Source organism: Loxodonta africana, chromosome 3 (assembly GCF_030014295.1).
Source record: "Loxodonta africana isolate mLoxAfr1 chromosome 3, mLoxAfr1.hap2, whole genome shotgun sequence".
NCBI classification, from domain to species: Eukaryota; Metazoa; Chordata; class Mammalia; order Proboscidea; family Elephantidae; genus Loxodonta; species Loxodonta africana.
Window position 1 is genome coordinate 72,490,510 of NC_087344.1, and position 23,705 is coordinate 72,514,214.

At 54.2% G+C, this 23,705-nt stretch overlaps 1 protein-coding gene across 2 annotated transcripts in view; it reads right to left on the reverse strand.

The window, feature by feature from the left end:
* Nucleotides 1-223: 223 nt before the first annotated feature.
* The window catches only part of STK40 (serine/threonine kinase 40), a 51,327-nt gene continuing 27,845 nt past the window's right edge, over nucleotides 224-23,705 (reverse strand). For both annotated transcript variants that reach the window (XM_003415499.4, XM_010595216.3), the window contains exons 3-11: nucleotides 22,658-22,743; nucleotides 22,146-22,289; nucleotides 19,158-19,385; nucleotides 17,757-17,809; nucleotides 9,130-9,245; nucleotides 4,781-4,925; nucleotides 4,515-4,634; nucleotides 4,005-4,089; nucleotides 224-2,631 (exon numbers count right to left, since the gene is read on the reverse strand). In XM_003415499.4, coding sequence (XP_003415547.2) covers nucleotides 2,413-2,631; nucleotides 4,005-4,089; nucleotides 4,515-4,634; nucleotides 4,781-4,925; nucleotides 9,130-9,245; nucleotides 17,757-17,809; nucleotides 19,158-19,385; nucleotides 22,146-22,289; nucleotides 22,658-22,743 — 1,196 coding nt within the window. In that variant the 3' untranslated portion in view covers nucleotides 224-2,412. The remainder of the gene's footprint in view (nucleotides 2,632-4,004; nucleotides 4,090-4,514; nucleotides 4,635-4,780; nucleotides 4,926-9,129; nucleotides 9,246-17,756; nucleotides 17,810-19,157; nucleotides 19,386-22,145; nucleotides 22,290-22,657; nucleotides 22,744-23,705) is intronic.

Genomic DNA, 23,705 nt, shown 5'->3' on the forward strand with positions numbered 1-23,705 from the left:
GCTGGACCAGTGGCCCTGCGAGAATGCTGGGTAATCTGGTCCTCCTCCCCCATTCAAAACAGTGATGCTAGGTGCCACCTGCTGACGGGGGCATATCCAGGGCGCCTGGTGGCAGAGCCAAGAGCTGCAGGAAGCTGAGTTGGGAATTGGGCTGCCCTGCTGGAATGGGAGAGGGATGGGGCTGGGTGGGGCCGGAGATAGGCTGGCGGGGAGGGCAAGAACAGAGGACGATACAGGCACTGTGGCTCCAGACCAGGAAGTTTTATTGCTGACATGCAGGAAGAGTCCCCATGTAGTACAAAAATATGTCTTTATACAAACTTTTTTGTGACTTTTTCCATTTTGTTTTGTTTCTTTACAATAGGACTTCTCTCAGTATGTGACAGCCAGTGAGGGCAGACCCAACCTCCTCTTGTTTGCTTTGCCAGAAATGCAATCAGACACATGGGCAAACCTTGGAAGGGACCAGTTTGTCTGACAGGGCTTTGCAGACCCGGAGGATATTGCTTTGAAAAGGAGGAGAAAGACCACACATGGAAAGCAGGCCCTGGAGGGTCTGGGCAGGCTGCTGGCACAGGGGCTTGTGGGGGCAGGCTCTGGCCATCTCAGACCCTTACAGGATGAGAGTCACAGGGGCTAGGCGCCCTAGGTCGGACTACTTTTCTATTTCCTTAGGATGATTTTTGAAATAAATATAGAAAAGAGGGTGCCCCCCCTCCTCCCCGGCATGATACCCTGGCTCTCAGTGGCTGGATGGCTGACACAGAGGCAGAGCTTGGTGCTCAGGGGAATAAATGCTGGGCTCAGGCAGGCTCCCACAGACCCACTGAGGCAGAGGCACAAGCCGCCCAAGTGCTGGGATGGGGGGCATGAGGAAAAACGGGCTAGGGCGGCCCTGCTACTGCTGGCAAGAGGTGGCCCCATTTTTTCCAGATGGGGAAACTGAGGCACAAGGAAGTTTGGGAACTTGCCCAAGGTCACTCACAGTGAGTCAGCTTTGGGTGGGTCAGCTCACACCCTGGGAACATGGCCACTGAGGCCTGGGGCACTGCCCCACTGGGGAGCAAGGACAGGCAGGAGAGGGTCCTGCCAGTTGGCTGGGGGCTTGGGGGGTAGGCCTCTGGGAAAGGGTCTTTGCTTGGCACTGGGCAGGGCCAAGTCCACCGAGGGAGAGGGGGAGGGGAGGGCATTCTGGTGAGAACAGCATTTCTGGCAAGACGGGCATCCACTTCAAAAAACTCGGCTCAAAAAGGGCAGCAGGGCTGTTCTCGATCCAGGCAAGGCAGGGTCCTCCAATCCCTACAATTCTCCCCCAGAAGCCTCTCACCTCCCCGAAGGACCTGGACGAGGTTTGCTGGGAGAGACACCACATCTCTCATTAGGCAAGGGCAGGAGAGATGCCACCCCCAACACAAGAGTGGGGGCGGTGAGAGAGTGTGTGGGCAGGGCCCCCACCCAGCTCATCGGTCAGCTCAGAGCAGCCATCCCAAGCCCAGCCACAAGGGACCCCCCTTCACATTGTAACGTCAATGCTACCTTGGTACCACGGTGAAGGATGGAGAAGGAAACCAGGGTTAATGCAAGTGTACCTCACCTCAGAGAAGCTACTGAGATGGGGAAAAAAGAACCAAGTCCAGAAAGGCCTCTCCATCACCAGAAAGGAAGAGGGACTGGTGGGCTGAGTGGGGCGGGACTAGCAAGAAGGGGCTTCTTGGGGCCTGGAGGGTGAGGAGGGGAACCTATCTGGGGCTGTGGTCAGACACCCCATGCTGCCCAGCCAGGCTGGGGTGGGGAGCGGCCCTGGGCCACCTAGATATGGGAGAGAAGCTGGTTTCAGTAAAAAAATAAATATATTTGCATTCAGCTTAAGATGAGGTGAAGATTTTCCAAGGCTTAGACTGAGGGTTCCGGAGGAGAAGTGGGAGAGGGGAAGGCGGGAGGAAAGTAGAGCCAGTGGTGGGGCACGGTGAGGAGTGGCCCTTGTTTTGGGAGCCAGCAGCGGGCTGCACGTTCAGCTTATTTGGACTGTGGGGAGCAGCTGCCCCGGGCCGGGAGGGCTGGGTGGCTGGGTCAGGCCCCTGGCTGGGCAGGTGGGCTTCCTCCTCCTCCCTCTCAGTCCAGAGACAGCATGGTTAAAGAGACAGAGGTAGATTAAAACGTCATGATTAAAAGCAGATTAGTTATCTAGGCTTCTCAGATTAAAAACCAAACAATCAAGCAATCATTCTGAAAGGTAGCCTCGTGGTACCTCTGCTGACCCCGTCTATGACCTGGGCTGTCCCCATCCCTGTCCCATCCCTGTCACAGCCTGGGGGAGAGTCCAGCACTCCAAGGCCCAGCTCCAACAGCTGGGCCTCCGGCTGGGGGCCGGGAAGAGGTGGCAGGTGGTGCTGGTGGCCCTGGCTGAGGCCGCTATTTCCGTAGGTAGCGCTGTGCCAGGATGGCTGCGTCCAAGGGGTTCATGGGCTGCGCGTCGTGGCCCAGCCGTCGCACCGGTGGCACACTGCCGAACTGCCGCTTGGGCACCCAGCTCCGGGCCTCGTGAATGCAGCTCTTCTCCTCAGCCAGCAGCAGCTGCTGCCGCATGTAGTTCTCAAACTCATACTGGGAGCACTCCTCTGTCACCTTCGCCTGCGAGGCCACGGGGAAGAGTGACAGAAATACAGATAGAGGGACAGCAATAAAGACAGGCTCACAGAGAGAGACAAGGCAGACAGGAGACAAACACAGACACAGAGATAAAGACATGAGGGTGGCAGAGACAGACAGGGAGGAGAGACAGAGGGAGGACAGCAGGAGTGAGCGTCGGACAGCCTGGCTCCTGAGGCCTCCCATCTGGGGCAGTGGCTGAGTGTGGGGGTCTCAGAGGCCCTCCAGCCACCCTGGGTGTCAGTGCAATTGGAACTGATCCCTCCCTTCTTGATGGGTTGACCTTTGCAAAGGTCATGTCACCTCGTAAGCTTTAGCTTCCTTACCTGTGAAATGGGCAGTAGCCTGCCCTCACAAAAGTTTCTGTGAACCTGTGCTGGGCTGCTCCACACCTGGGTGGCTGTTTATATACTGGCCACACACATGGGGCCCCACGCAGAGCTCCTGGAGCTGCCCAATAGAGACTGAAATGCTTAAGTCCCTGGGCTAATCAGAGGGGGAAAGCAGGGCTCACACTTGGGTTCAAGGCTCAGCTCCACCACTTCCAGGCTGTGTGACTTTGGGCAAATTATCCCCCAGTTTCCTCTTTTGTAAAATGGGGATAAGAACACAGGCCATGCAGGCCTGGAGTGAGAGGTGCTGGGAGTGGAGTAGGTACTCACTGCATGCTAGTGGTGATTAGCTGCTGAACAGCACAAGGAGGGGTGGGAGATGGGCTGCGAGGTGGAGAGTTAGGGACTGGAACTCCTTTTCCTTGAGGGCCACAAGGCTCTGCTGCTGTCCCAGATATGTCTGTCTCCCCCCCGCCCCGCCACCCCCAGTGCTTGCTGTGCAGCTCCAGGGTGGGCCCTGGAGGGAAGGCCCTTGCAGCATCCCAGGCCCAGCATCCCTCCCAGACTCAGCCAAGCCCTGCCCTCCAGAGGGCACCCTAAGATCACCCACCCGCTGTCACCTAGTGCCCTAATCTCCTGCCTCCACCCAGGCTCAGCACTTTCTCCAGTGCAGGGAACAGGGGTGGGGAGAAAATGAATCATCTGAAAAATGAAAAGCAGGAAGGGTGAGAGAGAACCCATGAGTCAGAGGGGCAGAGAAATGTGACCCTTTAAAGGGCCAGCACAGGCAAAGCCAGGAAGAGGAAGCCGAGAGAGGGCCAGTCTGGGCTGTGCGGGGCCTTCCAGGAGCTAGTTCCCACCTTAGCTGCACCACAGCCCTCTGTTAGGCCCAGCCAGACACACAGCAGGCCCCAGGCGGCTCTGGCCACGGACACCCTGCAGCCTGCCAGGCAGCTGCTGCCCCTGCCCCGCCTGCCCTCCTTCAGGTCTTGGCTGAAGGGCCATCTGCCCGATCCAACTCACCTCCTGGGAGCTGTCGGCATTGCTCATTTGGTCATCAATGTCTGGAACCACTTGCAAAGGCCCACTCAGAGACGACAGGGACTGCCTACAGGGATGCAGATGGGTCAGGCTGGCTAGGGCAGCCCCAGGCCCCTACTCCCCAGCCCTGGACAGCAGAAGCCCAGAGGGGCTAGGTGCCCACTGCTTTAAAACTTGACTGGAGTCAGACAGCATGACTGATCCCTTCTCTGGGCTTCAGTTTTCTTATCTAACAAATGAGAAACTTCTGCCTCACAGGCTGTGGTGAGAACTCCCTGAGGTAATGTCCATCCCATACTTGGCATGGACCTGGCATGCGGGTCCTGCGTTCTGCCTGCACCCTCCGAACCTTGCCCATGGGGGAAGAGTCTGGAACTCAAAGACTGCCTGGCAGAGAAACAGGCTTTGTTTCTGGGCAGGATGGGCAGTGCCTACAGACAGGTAGAGCATCTTAGAACCCAGCCTGGTGCCCAGTGCCAGCTGCCCACTTACCAAGATGCAATGATGGCACTGAGGGCCTCCAGGACGTCGGAGGCGGCAAGGCGCTGCTGGGGGTCAAGGACCAGTAGTTTCCGGATGAGACACACCGTGTTCTCGGAAACCCGCCCATCCCTGTCACAGGCAGAGGGAGAAGGCTGAGGCAGGGTGGGCTGGTGCTGGGCCTCTGACCCAGGACTCCATGCCTCACTGGGTTGCCTCTGCCCCTCAAGCCCAAAGAGCTGGGGCCACCCTCCTGTCCCCAGGAGGCAGAGACTCACTCAGGGATGGTGTACTCGGCGGCCTTGATCTTGCGGAAGAGCTCCTGCGGGATGCTGTCGTAGAAGGGGAACTGGCCATACAGCATAGTGAAGAGCACCACGCCCAGGGCCCACATGTCGCTTGGCTTGCCCCGGTACGGCCGGCCTGTGGGACAGCAGACACACACTCAGCCAGGGCACCCTCCTGCCTGCCTGCTTGGCCTGGCCCACAGTGGGGAAAGGGAATGGCCCTGTGATGGGCTCACTGCTCCTCAGCTGCCAGCTATGTGCCTGGGCCCCCCCCATGGGACCCCTCCACCTTGTACCTCACTCTGGTCACACTTTCCATTTCCCAGAGTGAGTCACGCCACCTCAGGCCTCGGAGCTTTGACAGTTGCTTCCCTCCCGGCTCATCAGTTTATTCCTGTTCATGCCCTTGAGACCCAGCTCAGCGGGATGCAGCTCAGCGGGATGCTGCTGACGATGGTGACAACTTTCCTGACCTCGGAGAAGGGGATCACACGTGGCCTTGTGCAACCCACCTGCCTGCCACAGACCCTGCCTCCTCCTCACAGCCCCTGCTCTGCTCCACTGGACTATGTGCCTGCCCCAGACGACCAGCTCCTTGAGAGCCTACCCGCTCTGTGGCTTGGCTTCCAGCAGAGCAAGCGGCTCACAGAGCAGGTGGTCCAGAAATGTTTGTGGAACTAAGAGAATGACTTGGCACATGTCAGCCACTCCTGCCCCCAATCGCTGTTGCACTGTCCTGCTGGTTTCTCTCAGGGCACCTAGCACAATGTGGAAGGAGCTCCTTTTTGTCTAGTGCTTACTCTGTCTCCTCCACTAGAAGCCTTTGTTCACTGCTGAACCCCAGCACCTAGATGGACTCAGTAAACATCTACTAAATGAATGAATGAATACCCAGTTAACCTCTCTGTGCTAGTTTCCTTATCTTTAAAATGAAAGTGACCTGATCTTTAACTGAGCACCTACTTTGTGACGGCGCCCTTGTGGCACAGTGGTTAAGAGCTCGGCTGCTAACCAGAAGGTTGGCAGTTCAAATCCACCAGCCGTTCCTTGGAAACTTATAATCGACACTTCTGTTTCACTAAATCTCCACCACAACTCTCTGAATTTTATAACTTAGAGAGGACACTGAGGCCTGGGAATGTTATTTGCCCCAGGTCACATGACTGGAAAGTGCCAGAGCTGGATGTGAATCCATGTCTGACTGTAAAAGCCCCGCTCTTCCCGCATTTAGGGCCCACCCATCTATCCATCAGTGACAGCACCTGCCACGTGCCAACCACTGCCCGACCTGCCCCCCCAAATGTAAAGTATGAGAACTCAAGCTGCTCGAAAGCCCCGGCCCCACTGCCATCTGTGATAGTGACCTCTCCTGGAGTTCCAGAACACAGCTCAACACCCTGCTCTTGGGTGCAGAAGAGAATCTGACAGGCACCTCAGTGTCATCTCCCTGGGTGCCAGGTAGCACCTAGGCAACTAAGAGCCCTCCTCCAGGCTAGCTGGAGATGGGCAGGGACCCACTACTGCTGCGGAAAGGGAACTGGTGGTCAAGCTCACCACGGTCAAGCAGCTTAACTGGGTGGGTGTGTGCATGTGGCACCTAGGGGTCGGTACAGGCTCTGGCTCTGCTTTTAGAAAGTACCACAGAGCCTTCTGAACTAAGCCTGTCATTCCATCTATCAATGAGGATGACAAGGATGCCTGCTGCACTGGGCCATGGCAAGGGGGAGCCCCTGCCTGGCTGCTACCATAGGCAGCTTTGTGGAGACGAACTTTCCCCAGTTTCCCCTAAGGCTGCATTGCCCCAGCCCTGTCTAGCCCCACAGTGGCCAAAAGCAGCATGATGACCTCGGACAGCTGACCCCATGGTCAGCCCCTCTCTCCCAGACCTGCTCCACCAAGTGGGGTCAACTGGACACGTGAGTCACCAGTACAGAGTCCCTTCTTTGAGCTGATACCCTTAGCTCTGTATGGCTCCAAAAATGATGCTTCCTCTCCTGCAGGAGCTGGAGGGAAGATTGTGCTGATTCCTGGGACGGAATCACAGGGCTAAGGCAGGAGGGGCGCTGCTGCCAGCACTGGTGTGGTGCCTGCAGTCACAGCCAGCCCAGCGGACAGACCTGGAACAACTGTTCTGAGCTGGAAGGGGGCTGGGTGGCCCCTCCGGCAGACAAGCTCTGTGGCGTGCTCTCGCTGGGCAGGGACCTTTCTCTCCAAAGCCCAGGGGAATAGGGGCTTCTGAGGGATACTGAACCTCAAATTCTGCTTTTAGTAATAATAAGGCTGGGTACTGTTTACTGAGCAGACACTAGGTGATGGGCTTTATCGAGCCCCACAGGGACCTAATGAAGTAGGTGCTATTATCATGTCTATTTGCTGAGAAGATTGAGGCCCAGAGGTCAGTAATGTTCCCAAGGCCACACAGTTATTAACCAGACTATAAACTGTAAGAACAAGACTGTCTGCCTTTTCACAGTTGTGTGTCCACTGCCCAGGGCTGTGCTTGGCACACACAGAATGAATGAAGTGGCAGATCTGGGATGTGAATGCAGAGAGCAGGACTCCAGAGCAAGCGCCGCCCTGCACTGAAGCATCTCATTCGTCTTCTTAAAGAGGGAGGTGGGGCTGTTTCCAGCCTTTAACCCATGAAAAGACTGAGGCTCAGAAAAGGGGGTGGAAGGCCAAGGGCACATGGCCGGTTAAATAGCAAGACCAGAATTAGAACCTGGGTCTCTGGCCTCCCAGTCCAGGACTCTTTCTGCTGCAGTCGGTTCCCTCTGTTTGATCCTCCAAGATTGGCATGAGTTTGGAAGAGCCAGAGGGGCCGCGGGCAGCAGTAGGGAGAACCTCGAGGTCTTCCACACTGCACATGGAGGCCACCCAAGCCTGGCTGGCTCTCCCAGCCCCTAGCTGTGCAGACAGTCACAGACTTGGTCTCACAGGCCTGATGGAGGAGACTGCCCACCAGCCTGGCTCTCTCACTTATAAGAATGCTTCTGGGAATATCATGGAGGGTGTCCAGAGCAGGCTGTGCCATGGGGTGTGGCACCCAGGGAGCTGGTGTGGACCCCTGGCACCCTGATCCCTCTGGCAGAGGCCATGGTGACGCCAATGAAAACCCCATGCCTGGGAAATGGCACCACTACTTCCTCTGCAGGTGGGCAGCCATGGTGAGAGGCCTGACTCTTTGGAAGAACCTCCAAGGGGGCTGCAAGTGCTGTGGCAAGTTTCAGCAGCCCGCTCTCCAGGAAAATGTGTGGCGGCTGTGAGGACAGGGGCATATGTGTGCTGGGGATAACGGCCCCGGGGACACCCTGAAGCCTCCACGTCAGAGGAATGGGAGTTGATGTAAGCCCCTAGCTCTCTAAGGGGTCAGGACCAGAGGGATCCCAATTTGGCAAGCAGTCTCCCGTGAAGCAGTTAGGAGCATGGGCTTTGAGCAACAAGCAGCCCTGGGCTGGAGCTCAGTTTTCTGGTTTATGATTAGCCAGAACTCCGGATAAACAATTTCATCTCTCTGAGCCCTGGTTTTCTAATTTGTAAAAAGGGCCTAAGAATATTTACCTCCCAGGGCAGCTGTGTGGTTTTACACAGATGATGCACGTCAGGTGCTCAGGACAGTACCTCGGACATGGAAGTGTTCAGCAGGTAGCAACTATGTAATTTATTTACTGATTCTATTATCTGTCTCATGCCCCACTAGACAGCTCCATGAAGGCAGGGCTGTTGGGTTTATTCGCTGCTGTATCTAAAGTGCCTAGAACAGGGGCTGGTCTGTGGCAGGTCCTTGGTAAGAGCTGAATGAATGAATAAATGGAGTGACATCTCTGAAATGCAAACCTCCTCATGGGCACTCATCTCAGACCTGTTTGATGGCTTGCCGCTGTACTTGAAATAAAGGACAACATGCCTCACCAGGGCCTGCCTCTCCAGCCTCCCCTGAAGAAGGCCCACTTTCCCCACAGCAGCCACAGGGATCTTCTGCCAGTTCCTGGAATCTGCTGTGCCTCCTCGGAACCCTTGGCCTCAGCCCGCCACACACACCTGCTGAATTCTGATCCACCCTAGGACCTCAGCTCAAATGTCACTTCCTTGGGGAAGCCCTTCGGGTGCTTGTTATATACCCTCATTGAAACCGTGTCGCCTTCCTTCCCAGCACTCCTCTCAGGGAGTAACTAAACATGCGCTAGTGTGATGGTTACTGCCTTCCTCCTCCACTAGACCAGTGTATGCACTTTGTACACAGAGGGACAGGACTGGTTTTGGCCCACTGAAGTCCAGCAGCCATAGATACAATTTGCTGACTGAATTAAATGCTCCAGAGCTGGGCACACTGCACGTACCGCTGAGCACATCCGGACTGATGTAGGCAGGGCTCCCCCTCTGGTCCTTCAGAAGGTCGCCCTCGCTCACAAGATGCTTCCCGAGGCAGAAGTTGGTGATGGTTATCCGATGCGTCCTGGGAGTGGGAGGGAGAGTGGACAAACCTCAGTGTCTGTACCCACAGGTCGCAGACACCAGTGGGGCGCCCCCAGCTGGCCAGCCTACAATCGAACAAAAGGAGCTGGGTTTCTCCCGAAAGGGTAAACCAGCAGTCCTCCCCCATTCCCTTTTCCGGGGAGCAAAGGAGTGGCGCCCACATCCTCTTCTGCTTCTCTGGCCCCCACTGCCTTCCCAGCAGCCCCTGCCGCAGCCCACACCAGCCACAGATGGTCACGCTTGGTGCCCCCTGAACGTGCAGCCCTGGTCAAGTCTCAGAAGATACAGCTGAGGGCTTAAAACATCTTTCAAAGATTTCCCAAAAAAACACATATAATATTCTAGATTGGGAGTGACCTGGAGATTTAGTTCAAGTCCCTCATTTAAACATGGGGAAAAAGGAGTCCAGCAGAGTTGACTGACTTAAAAAAATGCCCCCATGACATTATGAAGTGACCAGAGGGCAGGTCCCTGGCCTCCTCTGTGTGACCGCACTTTTCACCTCACTGTTTCTCATTCCCCACAACAACCTGCAGACGAGGAAGCTGAGAGAAGCTGGGCCGAGTTCCCTGGGAAGGGAAGGGGTTGAAACTTCAAGTCTAGCACACAAGGTCCCAGGGTGCCACAGCTGGGTCTCACCCCTGGAATCCTGGACCTACCGCATGCAGTTCCCACAACCAACCCCTGGTGCCGTACTGTCCGAGGAGAAAGATGGCGTGTGGAAGGTGGGCCTCCACTGTGCCCTCCAGTTGGAGACAAGGCCCTGCTGACACAGCTTCCAGAGGCCTGGGGTCTCTCCAGGAGGCCATGCCCCTGGAGCCAACATCTGACCAGGGACAGCACAGGGGCTGAGAGGAGGAGACTGAGGCATCCAGCACTCCCCCTCTCTCGGCCCTACAGTCCCCTAGAGGCCAAGGAAGGAGGGGGCGGCAGCACAGTCATCGCAGCCCAAGAGCAGCAGCACACCCGGCCTTAGTCACCCTCTGTCTTTCTAAAACCCCAGCTGCAGGCCAGCGCATGCTCAGGAGATGCTGGCACTGGAAGGATGACCTGAGAACCTTTCTGGGCAATTCCAGGATAGCATTACCTCCATCGGCATGTGGAACGGGCTGACAAAACAAGAGCCCCTGCTCTTATGAACCAAGAGAGCCTTAGCCATCCTGCCATTTTTATGGCAGGGGGCGCTCACACTGGTGCAGGCTCACACAGGGGCTACTATGTGGTAGTGAGCCCCAACCACCGGGGCACGCCCATCCACACCAGGGCCCACCAGCCTGTGGCCAGGCAGCTGCAGGGGCTGCACGGTGTGTGAGTCTACAGTCTGACTTCCTATGGCACACGAACAACATGGCGCCTACCAAGGAAAGACGGATGCACCCGCCTCAATGAGAATGAGAATGAGGTGCGTATGCGTATGTCGCATACGTTACCCTCACGTTTTCTGTTCAGGGGAGACATTCATGAGGGAGAAAAGCAGGGGAGTGGGGTGTTCGGGTACTAGTCCATTGGCCCTCCTCAGAACTGGTGCCTGGGTTCAGCTTGTTTAGACAGTGAACTGGTTCACGGAGGAAGGGTGAAGGCACCAGAAGTGAAGACCCGAGGAAGATCACCGCAGGTAAAAGACACGGCCCCTGTGGAGGCGATGAAGTGGGAGTGAATGTCACACACTTCAAGGAATTGAGAGTGCGACAGTGAGACCAGAGCGAGGTGAGGAAAGTGAGATAATAACTAAAAGTTGTGCCTCCCATGTGCCAGGGGCCATTCCAGACTTTACAGGCATTTACTCCTATGACCTGTACAGCAAGGGAGGTACCATTATTATCCTCATTTTACAGACTGGGAAACAGAAGCCCAGAGAAGTAAAGAACACTAGGCAGCAGCAGTCTGGCCCTGAGCCTGTGCTGTTACCTGCCCACCCTTCTACCGGGTGGGGACTTTTGGCAGCTCATGCTTGAGCACAGGCAAAGGAAAAACACAGACCTGGGTCTGAATCCTGGTTTGACCACTTTGTTGTTGTCGTTAGTGTCACTGAGTCAGCTCAGACTTATGATGGCCTTCTGTATAAGAGAACAAAATGTTGCCCAGTCCTGTGCCATCCTCATGATTGTTGGCATGATATGAAACCCCATAACCCCTCCAAAAAGCCTCTGGGGTGGGGGTAGCAAGGCTACGGAGGTCTTTTTCATATACTGATTGGTGTAGCCAGCACTTAGTCAGGCTTTCTGTGTGCCAGGTTTGCCTAAGTGCTTTACCCAGCAGCCACCCCCCACTTCCTGACCCACCTGGGTAACCTCCAGAAAAGTTTTGGGGCTCCCAGTGCTGGGCCCTAGTGGAAAGCTCAGCAAAACGCATCTCCGAGAACACTGTCTCTGCTACAGTTGGGGAGTGACCCATTTTGTTAAGACTAAAAAAGCTGGGTGACTCGTGGAGCCACCCTCCAGTCAGGCCAGGCCCGAGACACACTGGAAGGCATCTGCAGGCTGGGTGCAGACCACCGAGCTGAGGTCAGGCCGCAGCGAACGTGTGACCGCAGAGAGCAAACGTGTGACCGCAGAGAGCACACTGCAGGGTCCCGTGAAGAGGTAACGTGATGAGCAGTCTGTCTGTTCCGGACAGTGCTCAAGCACCCGCAGTGTGGCCGGAAGCTTCCTAGAATTTAACGCTCGGTGTCTTCATCTAGAGCAGCAGGGCCTGGGTTTGGAGCTGTTAACCCCGGCATCGGGTAAGAACGTGATCCCCGGGGGCCAGGCCAGGCAGGCGCAGAGGGTCCATTAGGCCAGGCTCCCCAGAAGTCCCTCTGCATAAGCAGGAGACACTCTCGCATACTCGGGGAGGTCCTGGGCAGGCAGGTGGATGAGGCTCAGTTTATTTAGGAGGAAATAACCAACCTGGGGAGTCCAGGGGGAGAGAGCTGTCAGGCCTGCTCCTGGGATGGGTGGAAGCAGGAAGAGTCCACTCTCGGATGCCACTTTGCACCCTCTTGTCATTGTCAAGCAGCATCACTGACGTACTGAAAGCATATGCTTACTGAGCACTTAGTAAGTGCAGGCCCTGCCCAAGTGCTCCATGTGGGCAGTTTCTACCTAATGCCATGATGTCCCATAGGGAAAGCTTATCACTGCCCCATCTCAAAGCGATGCAACAAGGCTCAGAGAAGTGAAGCAACATGCCCATGGTCACACAGCTGTGTCGTGGAGTAGGATCCAAGTCCAGGTCTGTCTGAACCCAGAGCCTGTACTGCTGGGGGCCCAGATGTGTTCCCGAGCAGGGTCGTATGCTTTATCTTGCACTTCAGACTCTGCCTGACCTAGAAAACCACAAATTCACACCATCGGAGGAAGTTGTGAGGGAGAGCAGCTGTAGGCTGGGATCCTTTCTAGGAAGCTCACAATGTGACCAGCGGAGGTGCTCCAAGAGGATCCCTGCACCTGCTGCTGGGAGTGTGTGTCGGGGGGGCAGAGGCCAGGCAGCCGTCTGGTGCACTCTAAGCCTCTAAGCTGGCGTGTTGTTTGTAGGGTCGAGGAGAGGCCAGCTCAACGAGGCCCAGGAAAGGCTTCCTTGTGCCCTCTTAGGGGCAGGACCAGTGAGGAAGGGTGCCTGTCTCCCCACAGAGAGAAGGCCAGCTGCCCTGCCCCGGCCTCAGTCAGCTGGGCAGAGAGGCAGGGAGGATGGCGGGAAGGGAAGCTCCATAAGCGGCATTGGGTGGAGAAGAGGGTCAGCTCAGAGGTGCAGTGTGCGACATGGCGAAGGTGGAATTCCCCAGGAGTTGCATCCAACAGGCTCCAGCGCCCTTCGGCTATCTCGGGGAATTCTGCTGGCAAAGGGCTTGCTGCAAAACAAAGGCCAGTCTGTCCTCTGCATTCCAAATGGAAACGCCAACTCTAGCTCTCCACACAGACCTGCCCTGTCAGATGCCATCAAAGTCTGACTGGTGGCCCTGGCAGCTGGGGCCTGAGGGCAGGCAAAGGGTCTCGGCCCCGGATCACGCGCACATCAAGACGTGGACTCCTGCAGTGCCGAAGCTCCCACGTCATCTGCCCCAAACATGCTCGAGCCTCTGGTCAGGAAAGTTCCCACAGAGCAGACACACTGTGCATTTCCTCTCCGCTGCAGCTGGGTATGCACCCTGCGTGAGGTCTCTGTGGTGAGACACTGAGAGAAGGACTGAAAAAAAAGGCAAACCCAGTACCATCGAGTTGATTCTGACTCACAGCGACCCTACAGGATGGAGCAGAACTGCCCCATAGGGTTTCCAAGGAGTGGCTGGTGGATTTGGACTGCCGACCTTTTGGTTAACAGCCTGAGCTCTTAACCACTGTGCCACCAGGGCTTGGACAGGAGGACAGCTCAGGGGAAAGGCTATGGTGGGCTCAGGAGTTGCTTTCTAGCTCCAGTCCCCGCCCTGCCCTTTCTTGCTGTGTGATCCTGGGCATGTGACTTAATCTCCTGCTAAACCTCAATTTCCTCATCCTTAAAACAGGGGACATATTAGTACCTAACTCCTGGCCCTGTGTTAGGATTTAACGAGATAAGAAGATAATCCCAGGGAAAGCACTTAGCCCAATGCCTGGCAAATAGGAAATGGTCACTAATTGCTGCTGGTGTTATCGTCTCCTTTTCAGATGGGTGGCATACTGGCAGAGGCCCTGGAAAGCAACCATCTCTGGGGACGGGAGTGAGAGGTGCCACGTCATGACAACAGGCCTTGGACTGCATATGCTGGTGCGTGCAGAGCTTTCAACTCAGCTCTCTGGCACGACTCTCTGACCCTCTGCCTATGGGGTGAGGCAGGCGAGCTCGGGAAACATGGCTGGAACTCTGCAGGGCTGAGCAGCAGGGCCCAGTGTGTCCACTTCTCTGCCACTAAGGACCCTGGAGTCTCTCCCACAGAGCACGGCATGGTCAGCTCTGAGGACTTCTGAAGCCTGGCAGCACCCCCTGCTCTGCCACTACCACCCAAGTTGGCTGGATGGCGCCCAGCTCCCTGGGAGTCCCAGACCCCCCTGTCGTTCTGACAGAAGGGGCGAGGGCAGCGAGGGATAAGAGAGAGAGAAGTGCGTCAGCAGGACCGGCTGAGTGAGTCACTCTTTAGCTATGGCCCTTTGGGCTACCACAGTGTTTTTCTCCTTTTCTAGGAACTTGGTATTCAACGTGCCTACCCAAAAAGCAAAGAGGAAAGAGAAAGAACCCACAGCGAACCTCACGTAACCTCAAAAGGGGATTTCAAATTTCAATCCTTTCCTTTCTTCCGAAGCAGGGTGAACTTGTCACTGCAGTTGCCTCGCAAACACTTCTCTGCTTCCTTCCCTGGAAGCTCTCTGTTCTCTGCTGAGAAGCAGAAGGCCTCCAGCTTGTCTGCCTGCCTCTGCCGCTGGGGTGAGGCCTGGCAGGGTGGGCAGGAAGGGGCTCTGGCAACTCCAGGCAGAACCTCGACCTAGTGTCCCCCAACCTAGCATGAGTGAAAGCAAGGGCCTGGAAGGGTGGGGTGTGCCCAGGGACACACAGCAGGCTCTGAGCGGTCAATGCAGGTCTCTGCCCCATACCATCCTGCCCGCTCCAGACTGCTCATGACACTAATGTCTGCCCCAAGACACAAAAAGAGGTATCAGCAGATTAAAGAAATGCAGCCAAGATTCGGGGTCTGAACGAGGTACAGCACTCTACAATCTGAGGATGACACACATACACATGTGCACACACATGCACACACAGCAGAGCTGATACAGTGGCACTGGCATTACTCGAGAGGTACGACCACTGGCCAGATTCCCAGGACCTAGGGGGCCTGGAGAAGTAAGGGCTGAAGCAAAGCACCAGTGAGACAAAGAGGCGTGCAGTGCTGCTGTGGTTAGCTGCACAGCGCCCCCACCCCAGGATGCTCACTTAGAGTTGGTGAATGGCTGCCGTGAAAGGCCCTGGGGGCCCCTCTAGCCCAGCTGAGAGTACATGGGCTCCGCAGCCAGAAGGACTTAGGCACTCAAAAAATACACTCTCTCTTTCATGACTAGGGAGCCTGCAGCCCAGGGCAGGATGGTGACTGGCCCAAGGTCCCAGGGGGCCAAGGGCAGGGCTATAACCCAGGTCTCCCAACAGTGAGACCAACTGGGGTGGGGCAGTCAGCATTCTCAACACCTGCCCTCCTCTTACAATTCAGAGCTGGGTTGGTAGGCACTGCTGGGCCCTCTCCTTGGGCATCCTTGCAGGCAGCAGGCCTCGTGCCCAGAGCAGAGTGAGCATACAGGTCCTATCCTCCTGCCCGTCGGCCACAGGGCCCTTTGCTCTAGCACTAGGGTACACTGATGATGGGCCAGACCCTGCTAGGCAGTTTCACATCCACTAATTTGCATCACAAGCCAAGCTTACCAGGGAGGTCTGATCGCCTCCACTATCACAGATGAGGAAATGGATGCTCAGAGGAGTACTGGTGCCACGGCTGGCTCTAACACACGTCTGCTGAATGAATTAACCAAGTGGTAAATAATCAAATGAGCAAACTCTCATGGCCTCAGAGATAACTAAGAGGCAGTGCTGGGATGTGACCCAGGTTTGACTCTAAAGTCCCAAACTCAATCACTGAACCCAGTCAAGGGTTCAGCCCTGGAATTTCCTGTTGTCCTGCCCTCCTCCCTGCCGGAGAAGTTGTCATTTCTTCACTTTCTCAGGCTGGCAATTTTCCCTTAAGCTTCATGAAACAACTCAGATGGTCACTGCGCCCCTCAGTGTGCCCCCAGCCCTCCATACAGTGACATCTGTTCTCTGGCCAAGGGGTAGGAGCTTGGCTGAAAGGTTCTCTGTCTCCAGCCCCAGCACCAAGGGGAGGAGACCGCTGAGTCGATGAGGGCAGCAGCATCTCCTGATACTGTCTCAGATTGGTGCTGAAGGGTCTGGTGCCCCTTCTCACTTCAGAGACCCATGACCCTGCAGCCTTTTCCTATGACCACTTTCCTACGGCCACTTCGTGAGGGATTGGGTCCACAATCAATGCCCTTGGAAGTGGCAGTCAAGAAATCAAACAATGCATTGTATTGGGCCAAGTCTTCTGCAAAAGATCTCTTTAAAGTGTTAAAAAGTGAAGATGTCACTTTAAGGACTAAGGTGCGTCTGACCTAAGCCATGGTGTTTTCAATCACCTCACATGCATGTGGAAGCTGGACAATGAATAGGGAAGATCTATGAAGAATTGATGTCTTTGAATTATGGTGTTGGCGAAGAATATTGAATATACCATGGACTGTCAGAAGAACAAACAAATCTGTCTTGGAAGAAGTACAGCCAGAATGCGTCTTAGAAGTGAGGATGGCCAGACTTTGTCTCCCATACTTTGGACATGTTATCAGGAGCGACCAATCCCTGGAGAAGGACATCATGCTTGGTAAAGCAGAGGGTGAGTGAAAAAGAGGAAGGCCCTCAATGAGATGGACTGACACAGTGGGTACAATAACGGGCTCAAGCATAACAACGGTTGTGCAGATGGCGCACGACCGGGCAGTGTTTTGTTCTGTTGTACGTAGGGTTGCTATGAGTCGGAACCAACTCAACAGCACCTAAGAACAACAATAACAACATGTGGGACAATACAACCACATTATGGCACAATTACCCACTATACCACTTCTGCCGTCAATCCTGGGCCCTCCATTGCCTTGAAGAGGCACAAACCTTCTGGCTGGTGGAGTGATGGCCTGAGTCAGAGGCCTCAAGTGACCTCCCTCTGCCACTGGTTCATTGAGGATGCTGGGGTGAGCTGCCCAGTACCCTTCAGGACCAAGGCACTCCCACCACTGCTGCTGGGAGTGTTGGTCTCAGACCACGGATCACTTGTAGCTGTCTCCCTCTTGGGAAGTGTCCTTAGCCAGGAGAGCTGCCTTGCCCAAAGCTACGCTCCTCCCTGAGGACACCCACACCCAGTGACAGGTGGCTGTGGGGCACAGGCCAGGCCCCTTGCCTCGATTTGGGGTGTCTCTGATGGGCCTCCAGCTCTGAGCTCTTCCAGCTGAGGCCCTGTTGTAACTGCTTTATGGTTCAGCTCCTCCCCTGCCCAGTTTCACTCCCTTTTCCCTGATAACACCTAGTCAGCGTCCTGTACATAAATCTCTGGGTCTGTTTCTAGAGGAACACCGATGACAAGGCCTCATTTTGCTCAGCTGTAATTCCTTCACCCACGTGTCCATTTTTACATTCGTTTACTGAGCTTTTACTGAGCACCCATCGGAGCCAGCATGACAAACGCACAGACCAGAAAGAGCTCTGAACTTCTTCCTAGACCTTCCTCTCTGTGGCCTTTAAGACACTCATTCTTAGCAAGCACTGTATTCTCATGTGGCAAGGCAGAAGGCAGCATCCCCATCCCTTAGCCCCTGGGATCCCTGGGAGAAATGGGCTTTCTGGAGTCAGGGTCCCCCTGGGGACACTGCAGAACACTGGGTAGTTACAATACATAACCGGCCCCAGCCCCAAGGTTACACCCCAAAAGAAGAAAAGCCAATCTTACCTCTTATTGAGCACCATGTTTCCAAGCTTCAGGTCTCTGTGCACAATATTTTTCTGGAAAACAAAAAGCATATGGCTTGATTTTGATCAAAGATTCTACAGAAGAATGCTGATTAAAAGGGGGAAATGCAGAATAGAATTTCAAATTCTCATGGACTCCAGACTTTCTGGAGCCATGGTGGCTGGATAAACCCCTCAAACGATTGCCCTGAAATCACCTTTAAACCTTAAACCAAAAATGACCCCTGAAGACTTCTTAAAACCAAATAATAGTTTTGCTTAACTAGTGAAAAAGGTCTGCCTTGAGCATTACGGCTTTTTAAGAACTCTCTATATCGGATCAAATTTACAACAGCAACTGGAAAGATAAGATAGGAATGTCAGGGGGTAGTAAGTTTATGTTACTGGGTGAAGAACAACTTAGAAAAGGGGTGAGAATGGCTACACAACTCGAAGAATGTAATGTCACTGAATTGTACACGTAGAAATTATTGAATTTGTGTATGCTTTCCCGTGTATATTCTCAACAATAACAACAAAAATAAAATATGTTAAAAAGTATATGGTTTGTGCCAGGAAGCAGAGAGCTGGGCTCAGGCCCGGCCTGGGAGATGTGGGCTCTCCAGCTATTTGGGACGGTAGGAAGAGCTGCTGTGTGATGTGTCTCTTTAGGCTTGTGCCTTGATTTGTAAGCCACAGACAGGTCAGGACAATTCTATCACCTCATCAACGGGGTAAAACGTGGGCCCTGGCAGTCTCTGCCCCACCCAGGGCAGTCTCCCAGCTTCCTCCCCTCAGAGCAGCAACTATTGGGGAAGACGCCCCCCTTGCCTTCCACCTCATCAAACATCCACTGAAAAAAAAACAAGTATCTGCCTGGATTTGGGTTCAGAGATGAACTATCCCACGACTCTGGAAACCAAGTACTGCAGGATCAGCCCTCAGAGGCTGTGAGAGCTGCGGCCTCTTCCAGGCACTCCTCACCTTTACTTCTGAGTCTCTGACATCCCCAATCCTACAAAAAAGTCAGATATGTGGTGGCTGCCCCTAGTGGGTATCTCGCAGTTGCTGCCTGAGCTGGGAGACTGCAGTTTAATCTCTCGAATGATGGGGAGTCACTGTACTGGGCTCTACCTGGCTGCTCATCAGCCCCTTTCCAGGAACATGGGCTGTGGCCTGCAGCACTGAGCCTACCCTGCATACATTTCATCCAGCCACTTCCCCAGACACTCCCAGCTGCAAAGCACACCTGGGCAAGGGCGGAATAGAGCCACTTTTCACGAGCAGCAGCAAGAAGGATGGCTTTCCATGGCACGTGGGGTCAGGAGGCCTCTCCATCATTGGGAGGCCCAGTACACCATGGGCCAGAGCAGGAGGGAGTGGCTGAGGGGCAGCACCTCACCTGGTGCAGGGCTTCCACCACTCGTACCACGTCGTAGAAGATGACCACGGTCTCCCGCTCGCTGAGCCTCTTCTCCTTGATGACGTAGTGCTGCAAGTTGATCAGGTCAGCGGTCTTGTCACTGAAGTCATGTGCACAGAGGCAGTCAAGGACGAGGCAGATACGCTTTTTCATTTTCTTAACCATTCGGCTGGAGTCTGTGTCCTCAACAACTTCACAGGTGCGGTCCTGGGAGGCAAGGAACAGACCAGGGTTTGGCTGCAGGTCCAGCAGGGCCAAGGTCAGGGGTTGGGACTCTCTCTTGGAGTTGGTACATGACCTACGAGAGCCTAATGGACAGTATGGACCACAGGACTGCTCAGCATTGCTAGTTCTCTATGTGCCCCAGGCCAGGCCCAGCAAGAGGGCCAGATCTGGGCTCTAGGCATCCCAGATTGATAGCTGGAACCCACAGAGAACCAACCCAGTTCCTAAAAGTGAGGAGGGGGCTCAGGTTAAGATGTCTGCTCATTATGCTTAATGCTTTGATCATAGTCCAAAGGGTTCAGATCAGGTCTGTGCATTTAAAGCCGAAGGCTGATGCAGCCCAGGGTACAGGCAGCAAGCTTCCCCTCAAGGCACTCCCAGGGATTCCAGCAGTCACTGATATAAATGTCCTTTTGCTAATCAATGCCCAAGAGGGTGGAGGTGAAGAGAGGTCAGTCCTGGAAGGTTTCGGGCATTACAGTGTTCTATGTGTTCTAGACAACTGTTTTCCTGGTGGCCGCAGTACTCCTGGGCAGCCATGGGGCAGTGTCTAAGAGTATGGGCTCTGGAGTCAGACAGCTGGTCCAGGTCCCAGCTCCACCTCGTCCTAACTGTGGGATCCAGGGCAGTTTGCTTAACCTCTCCAAGTCTCTGGTCCTCATCTGTGAAAGGCAGCTTGCTGTCCCTCCCTCACAGGCTGCTGAGGGAATTCCACGAGAAAAGCCACCAAGGGCTTAGCACAGGTCCTGCCAGTCAGGGCTCAGAAAGTGGGTACTGCGCCACAAACTCTAGGCCCCATTCTCTTCCCGGAAAGGTGTTTCAGGTAAGATGGAAAACAAGTACAACGTGAGGGCTTTCAACCCAGAAGCTAAGGAGGCCCTTGGTGTCATCCCCAGCAGACTGCCCGACCCCTCTGGGGAATTCTGGGAGCACTGAATACATTTCTCCTGAAGAGTGGAATCCTACCTTTTCTTCTCTCTTCCCCAGGGTCCCAGCACCATGCCTGTCACACAGGTGATACGCAAGAAATATTTCTGCTACCCAGGTTCTTTCATCCAAAATGACATAAACCAAGCCAAGGTTTTGAAGTTACCAGAGATGAATTACTAAGAAATCACAATCACCCGCAATTTGACTTCATATTTAAGGAAAACCCTCTCATCTTGGGATCTTCCACATGATACCTGGAGTTATGGGGTGGCGGGGGGGGGGGGGGCATTTTCCACTATTTTATTTCAGGAAATCAAGCTGACAGGAGTTTTCATCACCTGAAATAACAATGAAGATGACTGTGTACCAGCAGCAGCTCAATGCTTTATACACTCTTATTCATCTTCCTGACCACCTTATGAGATAGGTACCATTAGTGTTGCCCCCATTTTACAGACGAGCAATCCTGAGGCTCACAGACCTAAAGTGACTTGCCCAAGGTCACACAGCCCAAATCCAGGACTGTCTGGGTCCAAAGCCTGTATCCTTTCCATGACTCCATGCTGCCTCTCAAATGTCAGGCTCACCTTAGCAGGAGTTGGTCCTGGCCAGTGCATTTGGCCGAGGGCTCTATGGAAGAATAGAAGGTCTGCTAGGGAGAGCCTAACTACGCTCCAGCCTGAGCAGGCCTCGCCATCGTTCTGAACCTATTCTTCATTTCTGGAGACACAATTTCAGTTTTGCCCAAGCATGGCTCTTTCTAGGGTACGAGTTGCTAATGAGCACCTTTCCTAAGGAACCTGGAACAACTCAGGACAGGAGCACAGGGACACTTGCCAAACAGACGGAAATGCCTGGGCAGGCAAAAGGACTGCTGGTACCAACTGTCATGGATTGAATTGTGTCCCCCCAAAATATGTGTCAAATTGGTTAGGCCATAATTTCCAGTATTGTGTGGTTGTCCTCCATGTTGTGATTGTAATTTTACGTTAAAGAGGATTAGGGTGGGACTGTAACACCCCCTTACCCAGGTCACATCCCTGATCTAACACAAAGGGAGTTTCCTGGGGTGTGGCCTGCACCACCTTTTATCTCTCAAGAGATAAAAAGGAAAGGGAAGCAAACAGAGAGGGTGGACCTCATACCACCAAGAAAGCAGTACCAGGAACAGAGCATATCCTTTGAACCCTGGGTCCCTGTGCCTGAGAAGCTCTTTGACCAGGGGAAGACTGAGGACAAGGACCTTCCTCCAGAGCCGACACAGAAAAAGCCTTCCCCTGGAGCTGATGCCCTGAATTTGGACTTTTAGGCTACTTTACTGTGAGAAAATAAATTTATCTTTGTTAAAGCCATCTACCTGTGGTATTTCTGTTACAGCAGCACTAGATAACCAAGACACCAACACAACTGTGAAAATCTATAGGTGGCTCCAAATGCCGGCTCTTCATTTCCCTCCCTTCTGTCCCAGCCTAGCCAATTCCTGATAATGCAGCTGGGAGGACCTGAGCCACTGAAACAGCCCGTGTGTCTTTAAATGACTTCCTCTTTCCCCTTTTCTCAGAAAAGCGGCTCTTCAAAGAAAACCTGGCTGATGTAGGATGAGGTAGGATGCAAGCTGTGTGTGTTCCTGCCAGGCTTGATCATCACGGCAGGAGCCCAGCCCAGCCTGACCTCCATCTGCCCCACCCAGGAAGTCCTGATGCACCCAGCACGACATGGACACCAGGGGGGCATGCGTCGCGAGCTGCTGAGAGGATGGATGTGGTCCTGATATAGGGGTAAAGGGGGCAGGCAGGAGCCTTTGCCACTCACCTGGAAGAGCCCGTGGTGGTGGACCACGCCGTCCTGTGTGTGGAGGAGGGAAAGCAGAGAGTACTCGGTGTGTAGCAGCATCTTGCCTTGCCTTTCCTCTTGGCTTTCTATTCCTTGGTCTCCCCTTTCCTCAAGGGTAAGGATCTTTAGGAAAGCACCAAGACACAAAAAACAAAACCCAAAGAGCTACTTTACAAAGCAGAATGACTAGACCAGAAGAAACACGAGGTTCACTTTCTACCATGCCACACTTACTCACACACTCACACATATAGACAAGGTGAAACAGTTTTTCTTAATGTGATGGCAATGTGATTTATGCACAGATAAAGCTCGTTAAAACAAGAGCTGTTCACAGCACGACTGTGTGAACTTGATTGCTTCACGGGAAGAAATGGCGCTACTCTTGTTCACAAGTGATGCAGGTGTGAAGGTGGAGGAGAGGGAGGAACTGGGCTGGCAGGATGGGCCCCTGGGTCCTGAGTACCCCCCGTCCCCCATGCCCCACTTACCTTCAGCTGATAGAAGTCATCTGTGCCATCTTTCCTCGCCAAACACTGCACAATGCTGGGCACCGGTGAGTTTCCCAGACGGGGACCTATGCCACACAGAACAGCTTATCTTTAAAGCCCATCTACTGGGGCACCACATCACCACCTGGTCTCCTGGCCAGCTCTTCTCTTCAGGAGGACACCAGGGAGAGTTCACACTCAGAGAACAGATTCTCCCACAAATAGAGTGGAGTGTTCTCAGGGTCTCCCCCCAAAAAATGGAGGGAGTGTGTGCACCTGCCTGAGACACATCTGACTCTTGTGCAGGTACATTTCTCACAAAGGATGGCTTTCAAACCTGGGGATATGTTGGAACCTCTGGGGAGCATTTGTTAAACAAGAGATCCTAGTCTGCAGCCTGGACCTTCTGAATCAGAAACTCCAGGGTGAGGATCCAGGAAATCAGAGCTTTCACAGGTGGCCCTGGTCATTCTGATGGAGCCCACCTGACGTACCAGCTTTTGGGAACTTCTGTACTTCTGGAGAGACAAACTGCTCGCTGCCCTGGACAGCATTCTGCCTGAGCTTTCAGGGTGTGAATCGCATCACCTCACGGTGCTGCCGCCCTGCTAAAAACCCACCACATCGCTCCACTGCTCTTTATGTGCAACCCAGACTCCTCTTCTGTGGCCTCCAAGGCCCTGCATGGTTTGGCTCCTGCCCACCTCTCTAACTGCCAATGCCCCTCCCCCCAACTCACCACACTCCAGCTGCACTGGCCTCTTAATTTTTTCAACACATTAAGCCCTTTCCTGCCTCTGGGCCTCTGTACTTGCTGTTCCTTCTGTCTGGAATGCTTTTCCCCTGTTCTTCACATGGCAGGCTCCTTCTCATGCTTGGGTGTCAGCTCTAGTGTCTCCTCCTCATAGAGACCTTCCAGGTTTACGCTATCTCTAGGCTCTTCTCACTTCTCACTGTCACATCACCTTGTTTATTCCCTTCAAGGCACTTATCACCATGGGTGATGACCTTGTCTGTTGTTTACTCTCTGTTGCTTTTTCCAACTAGA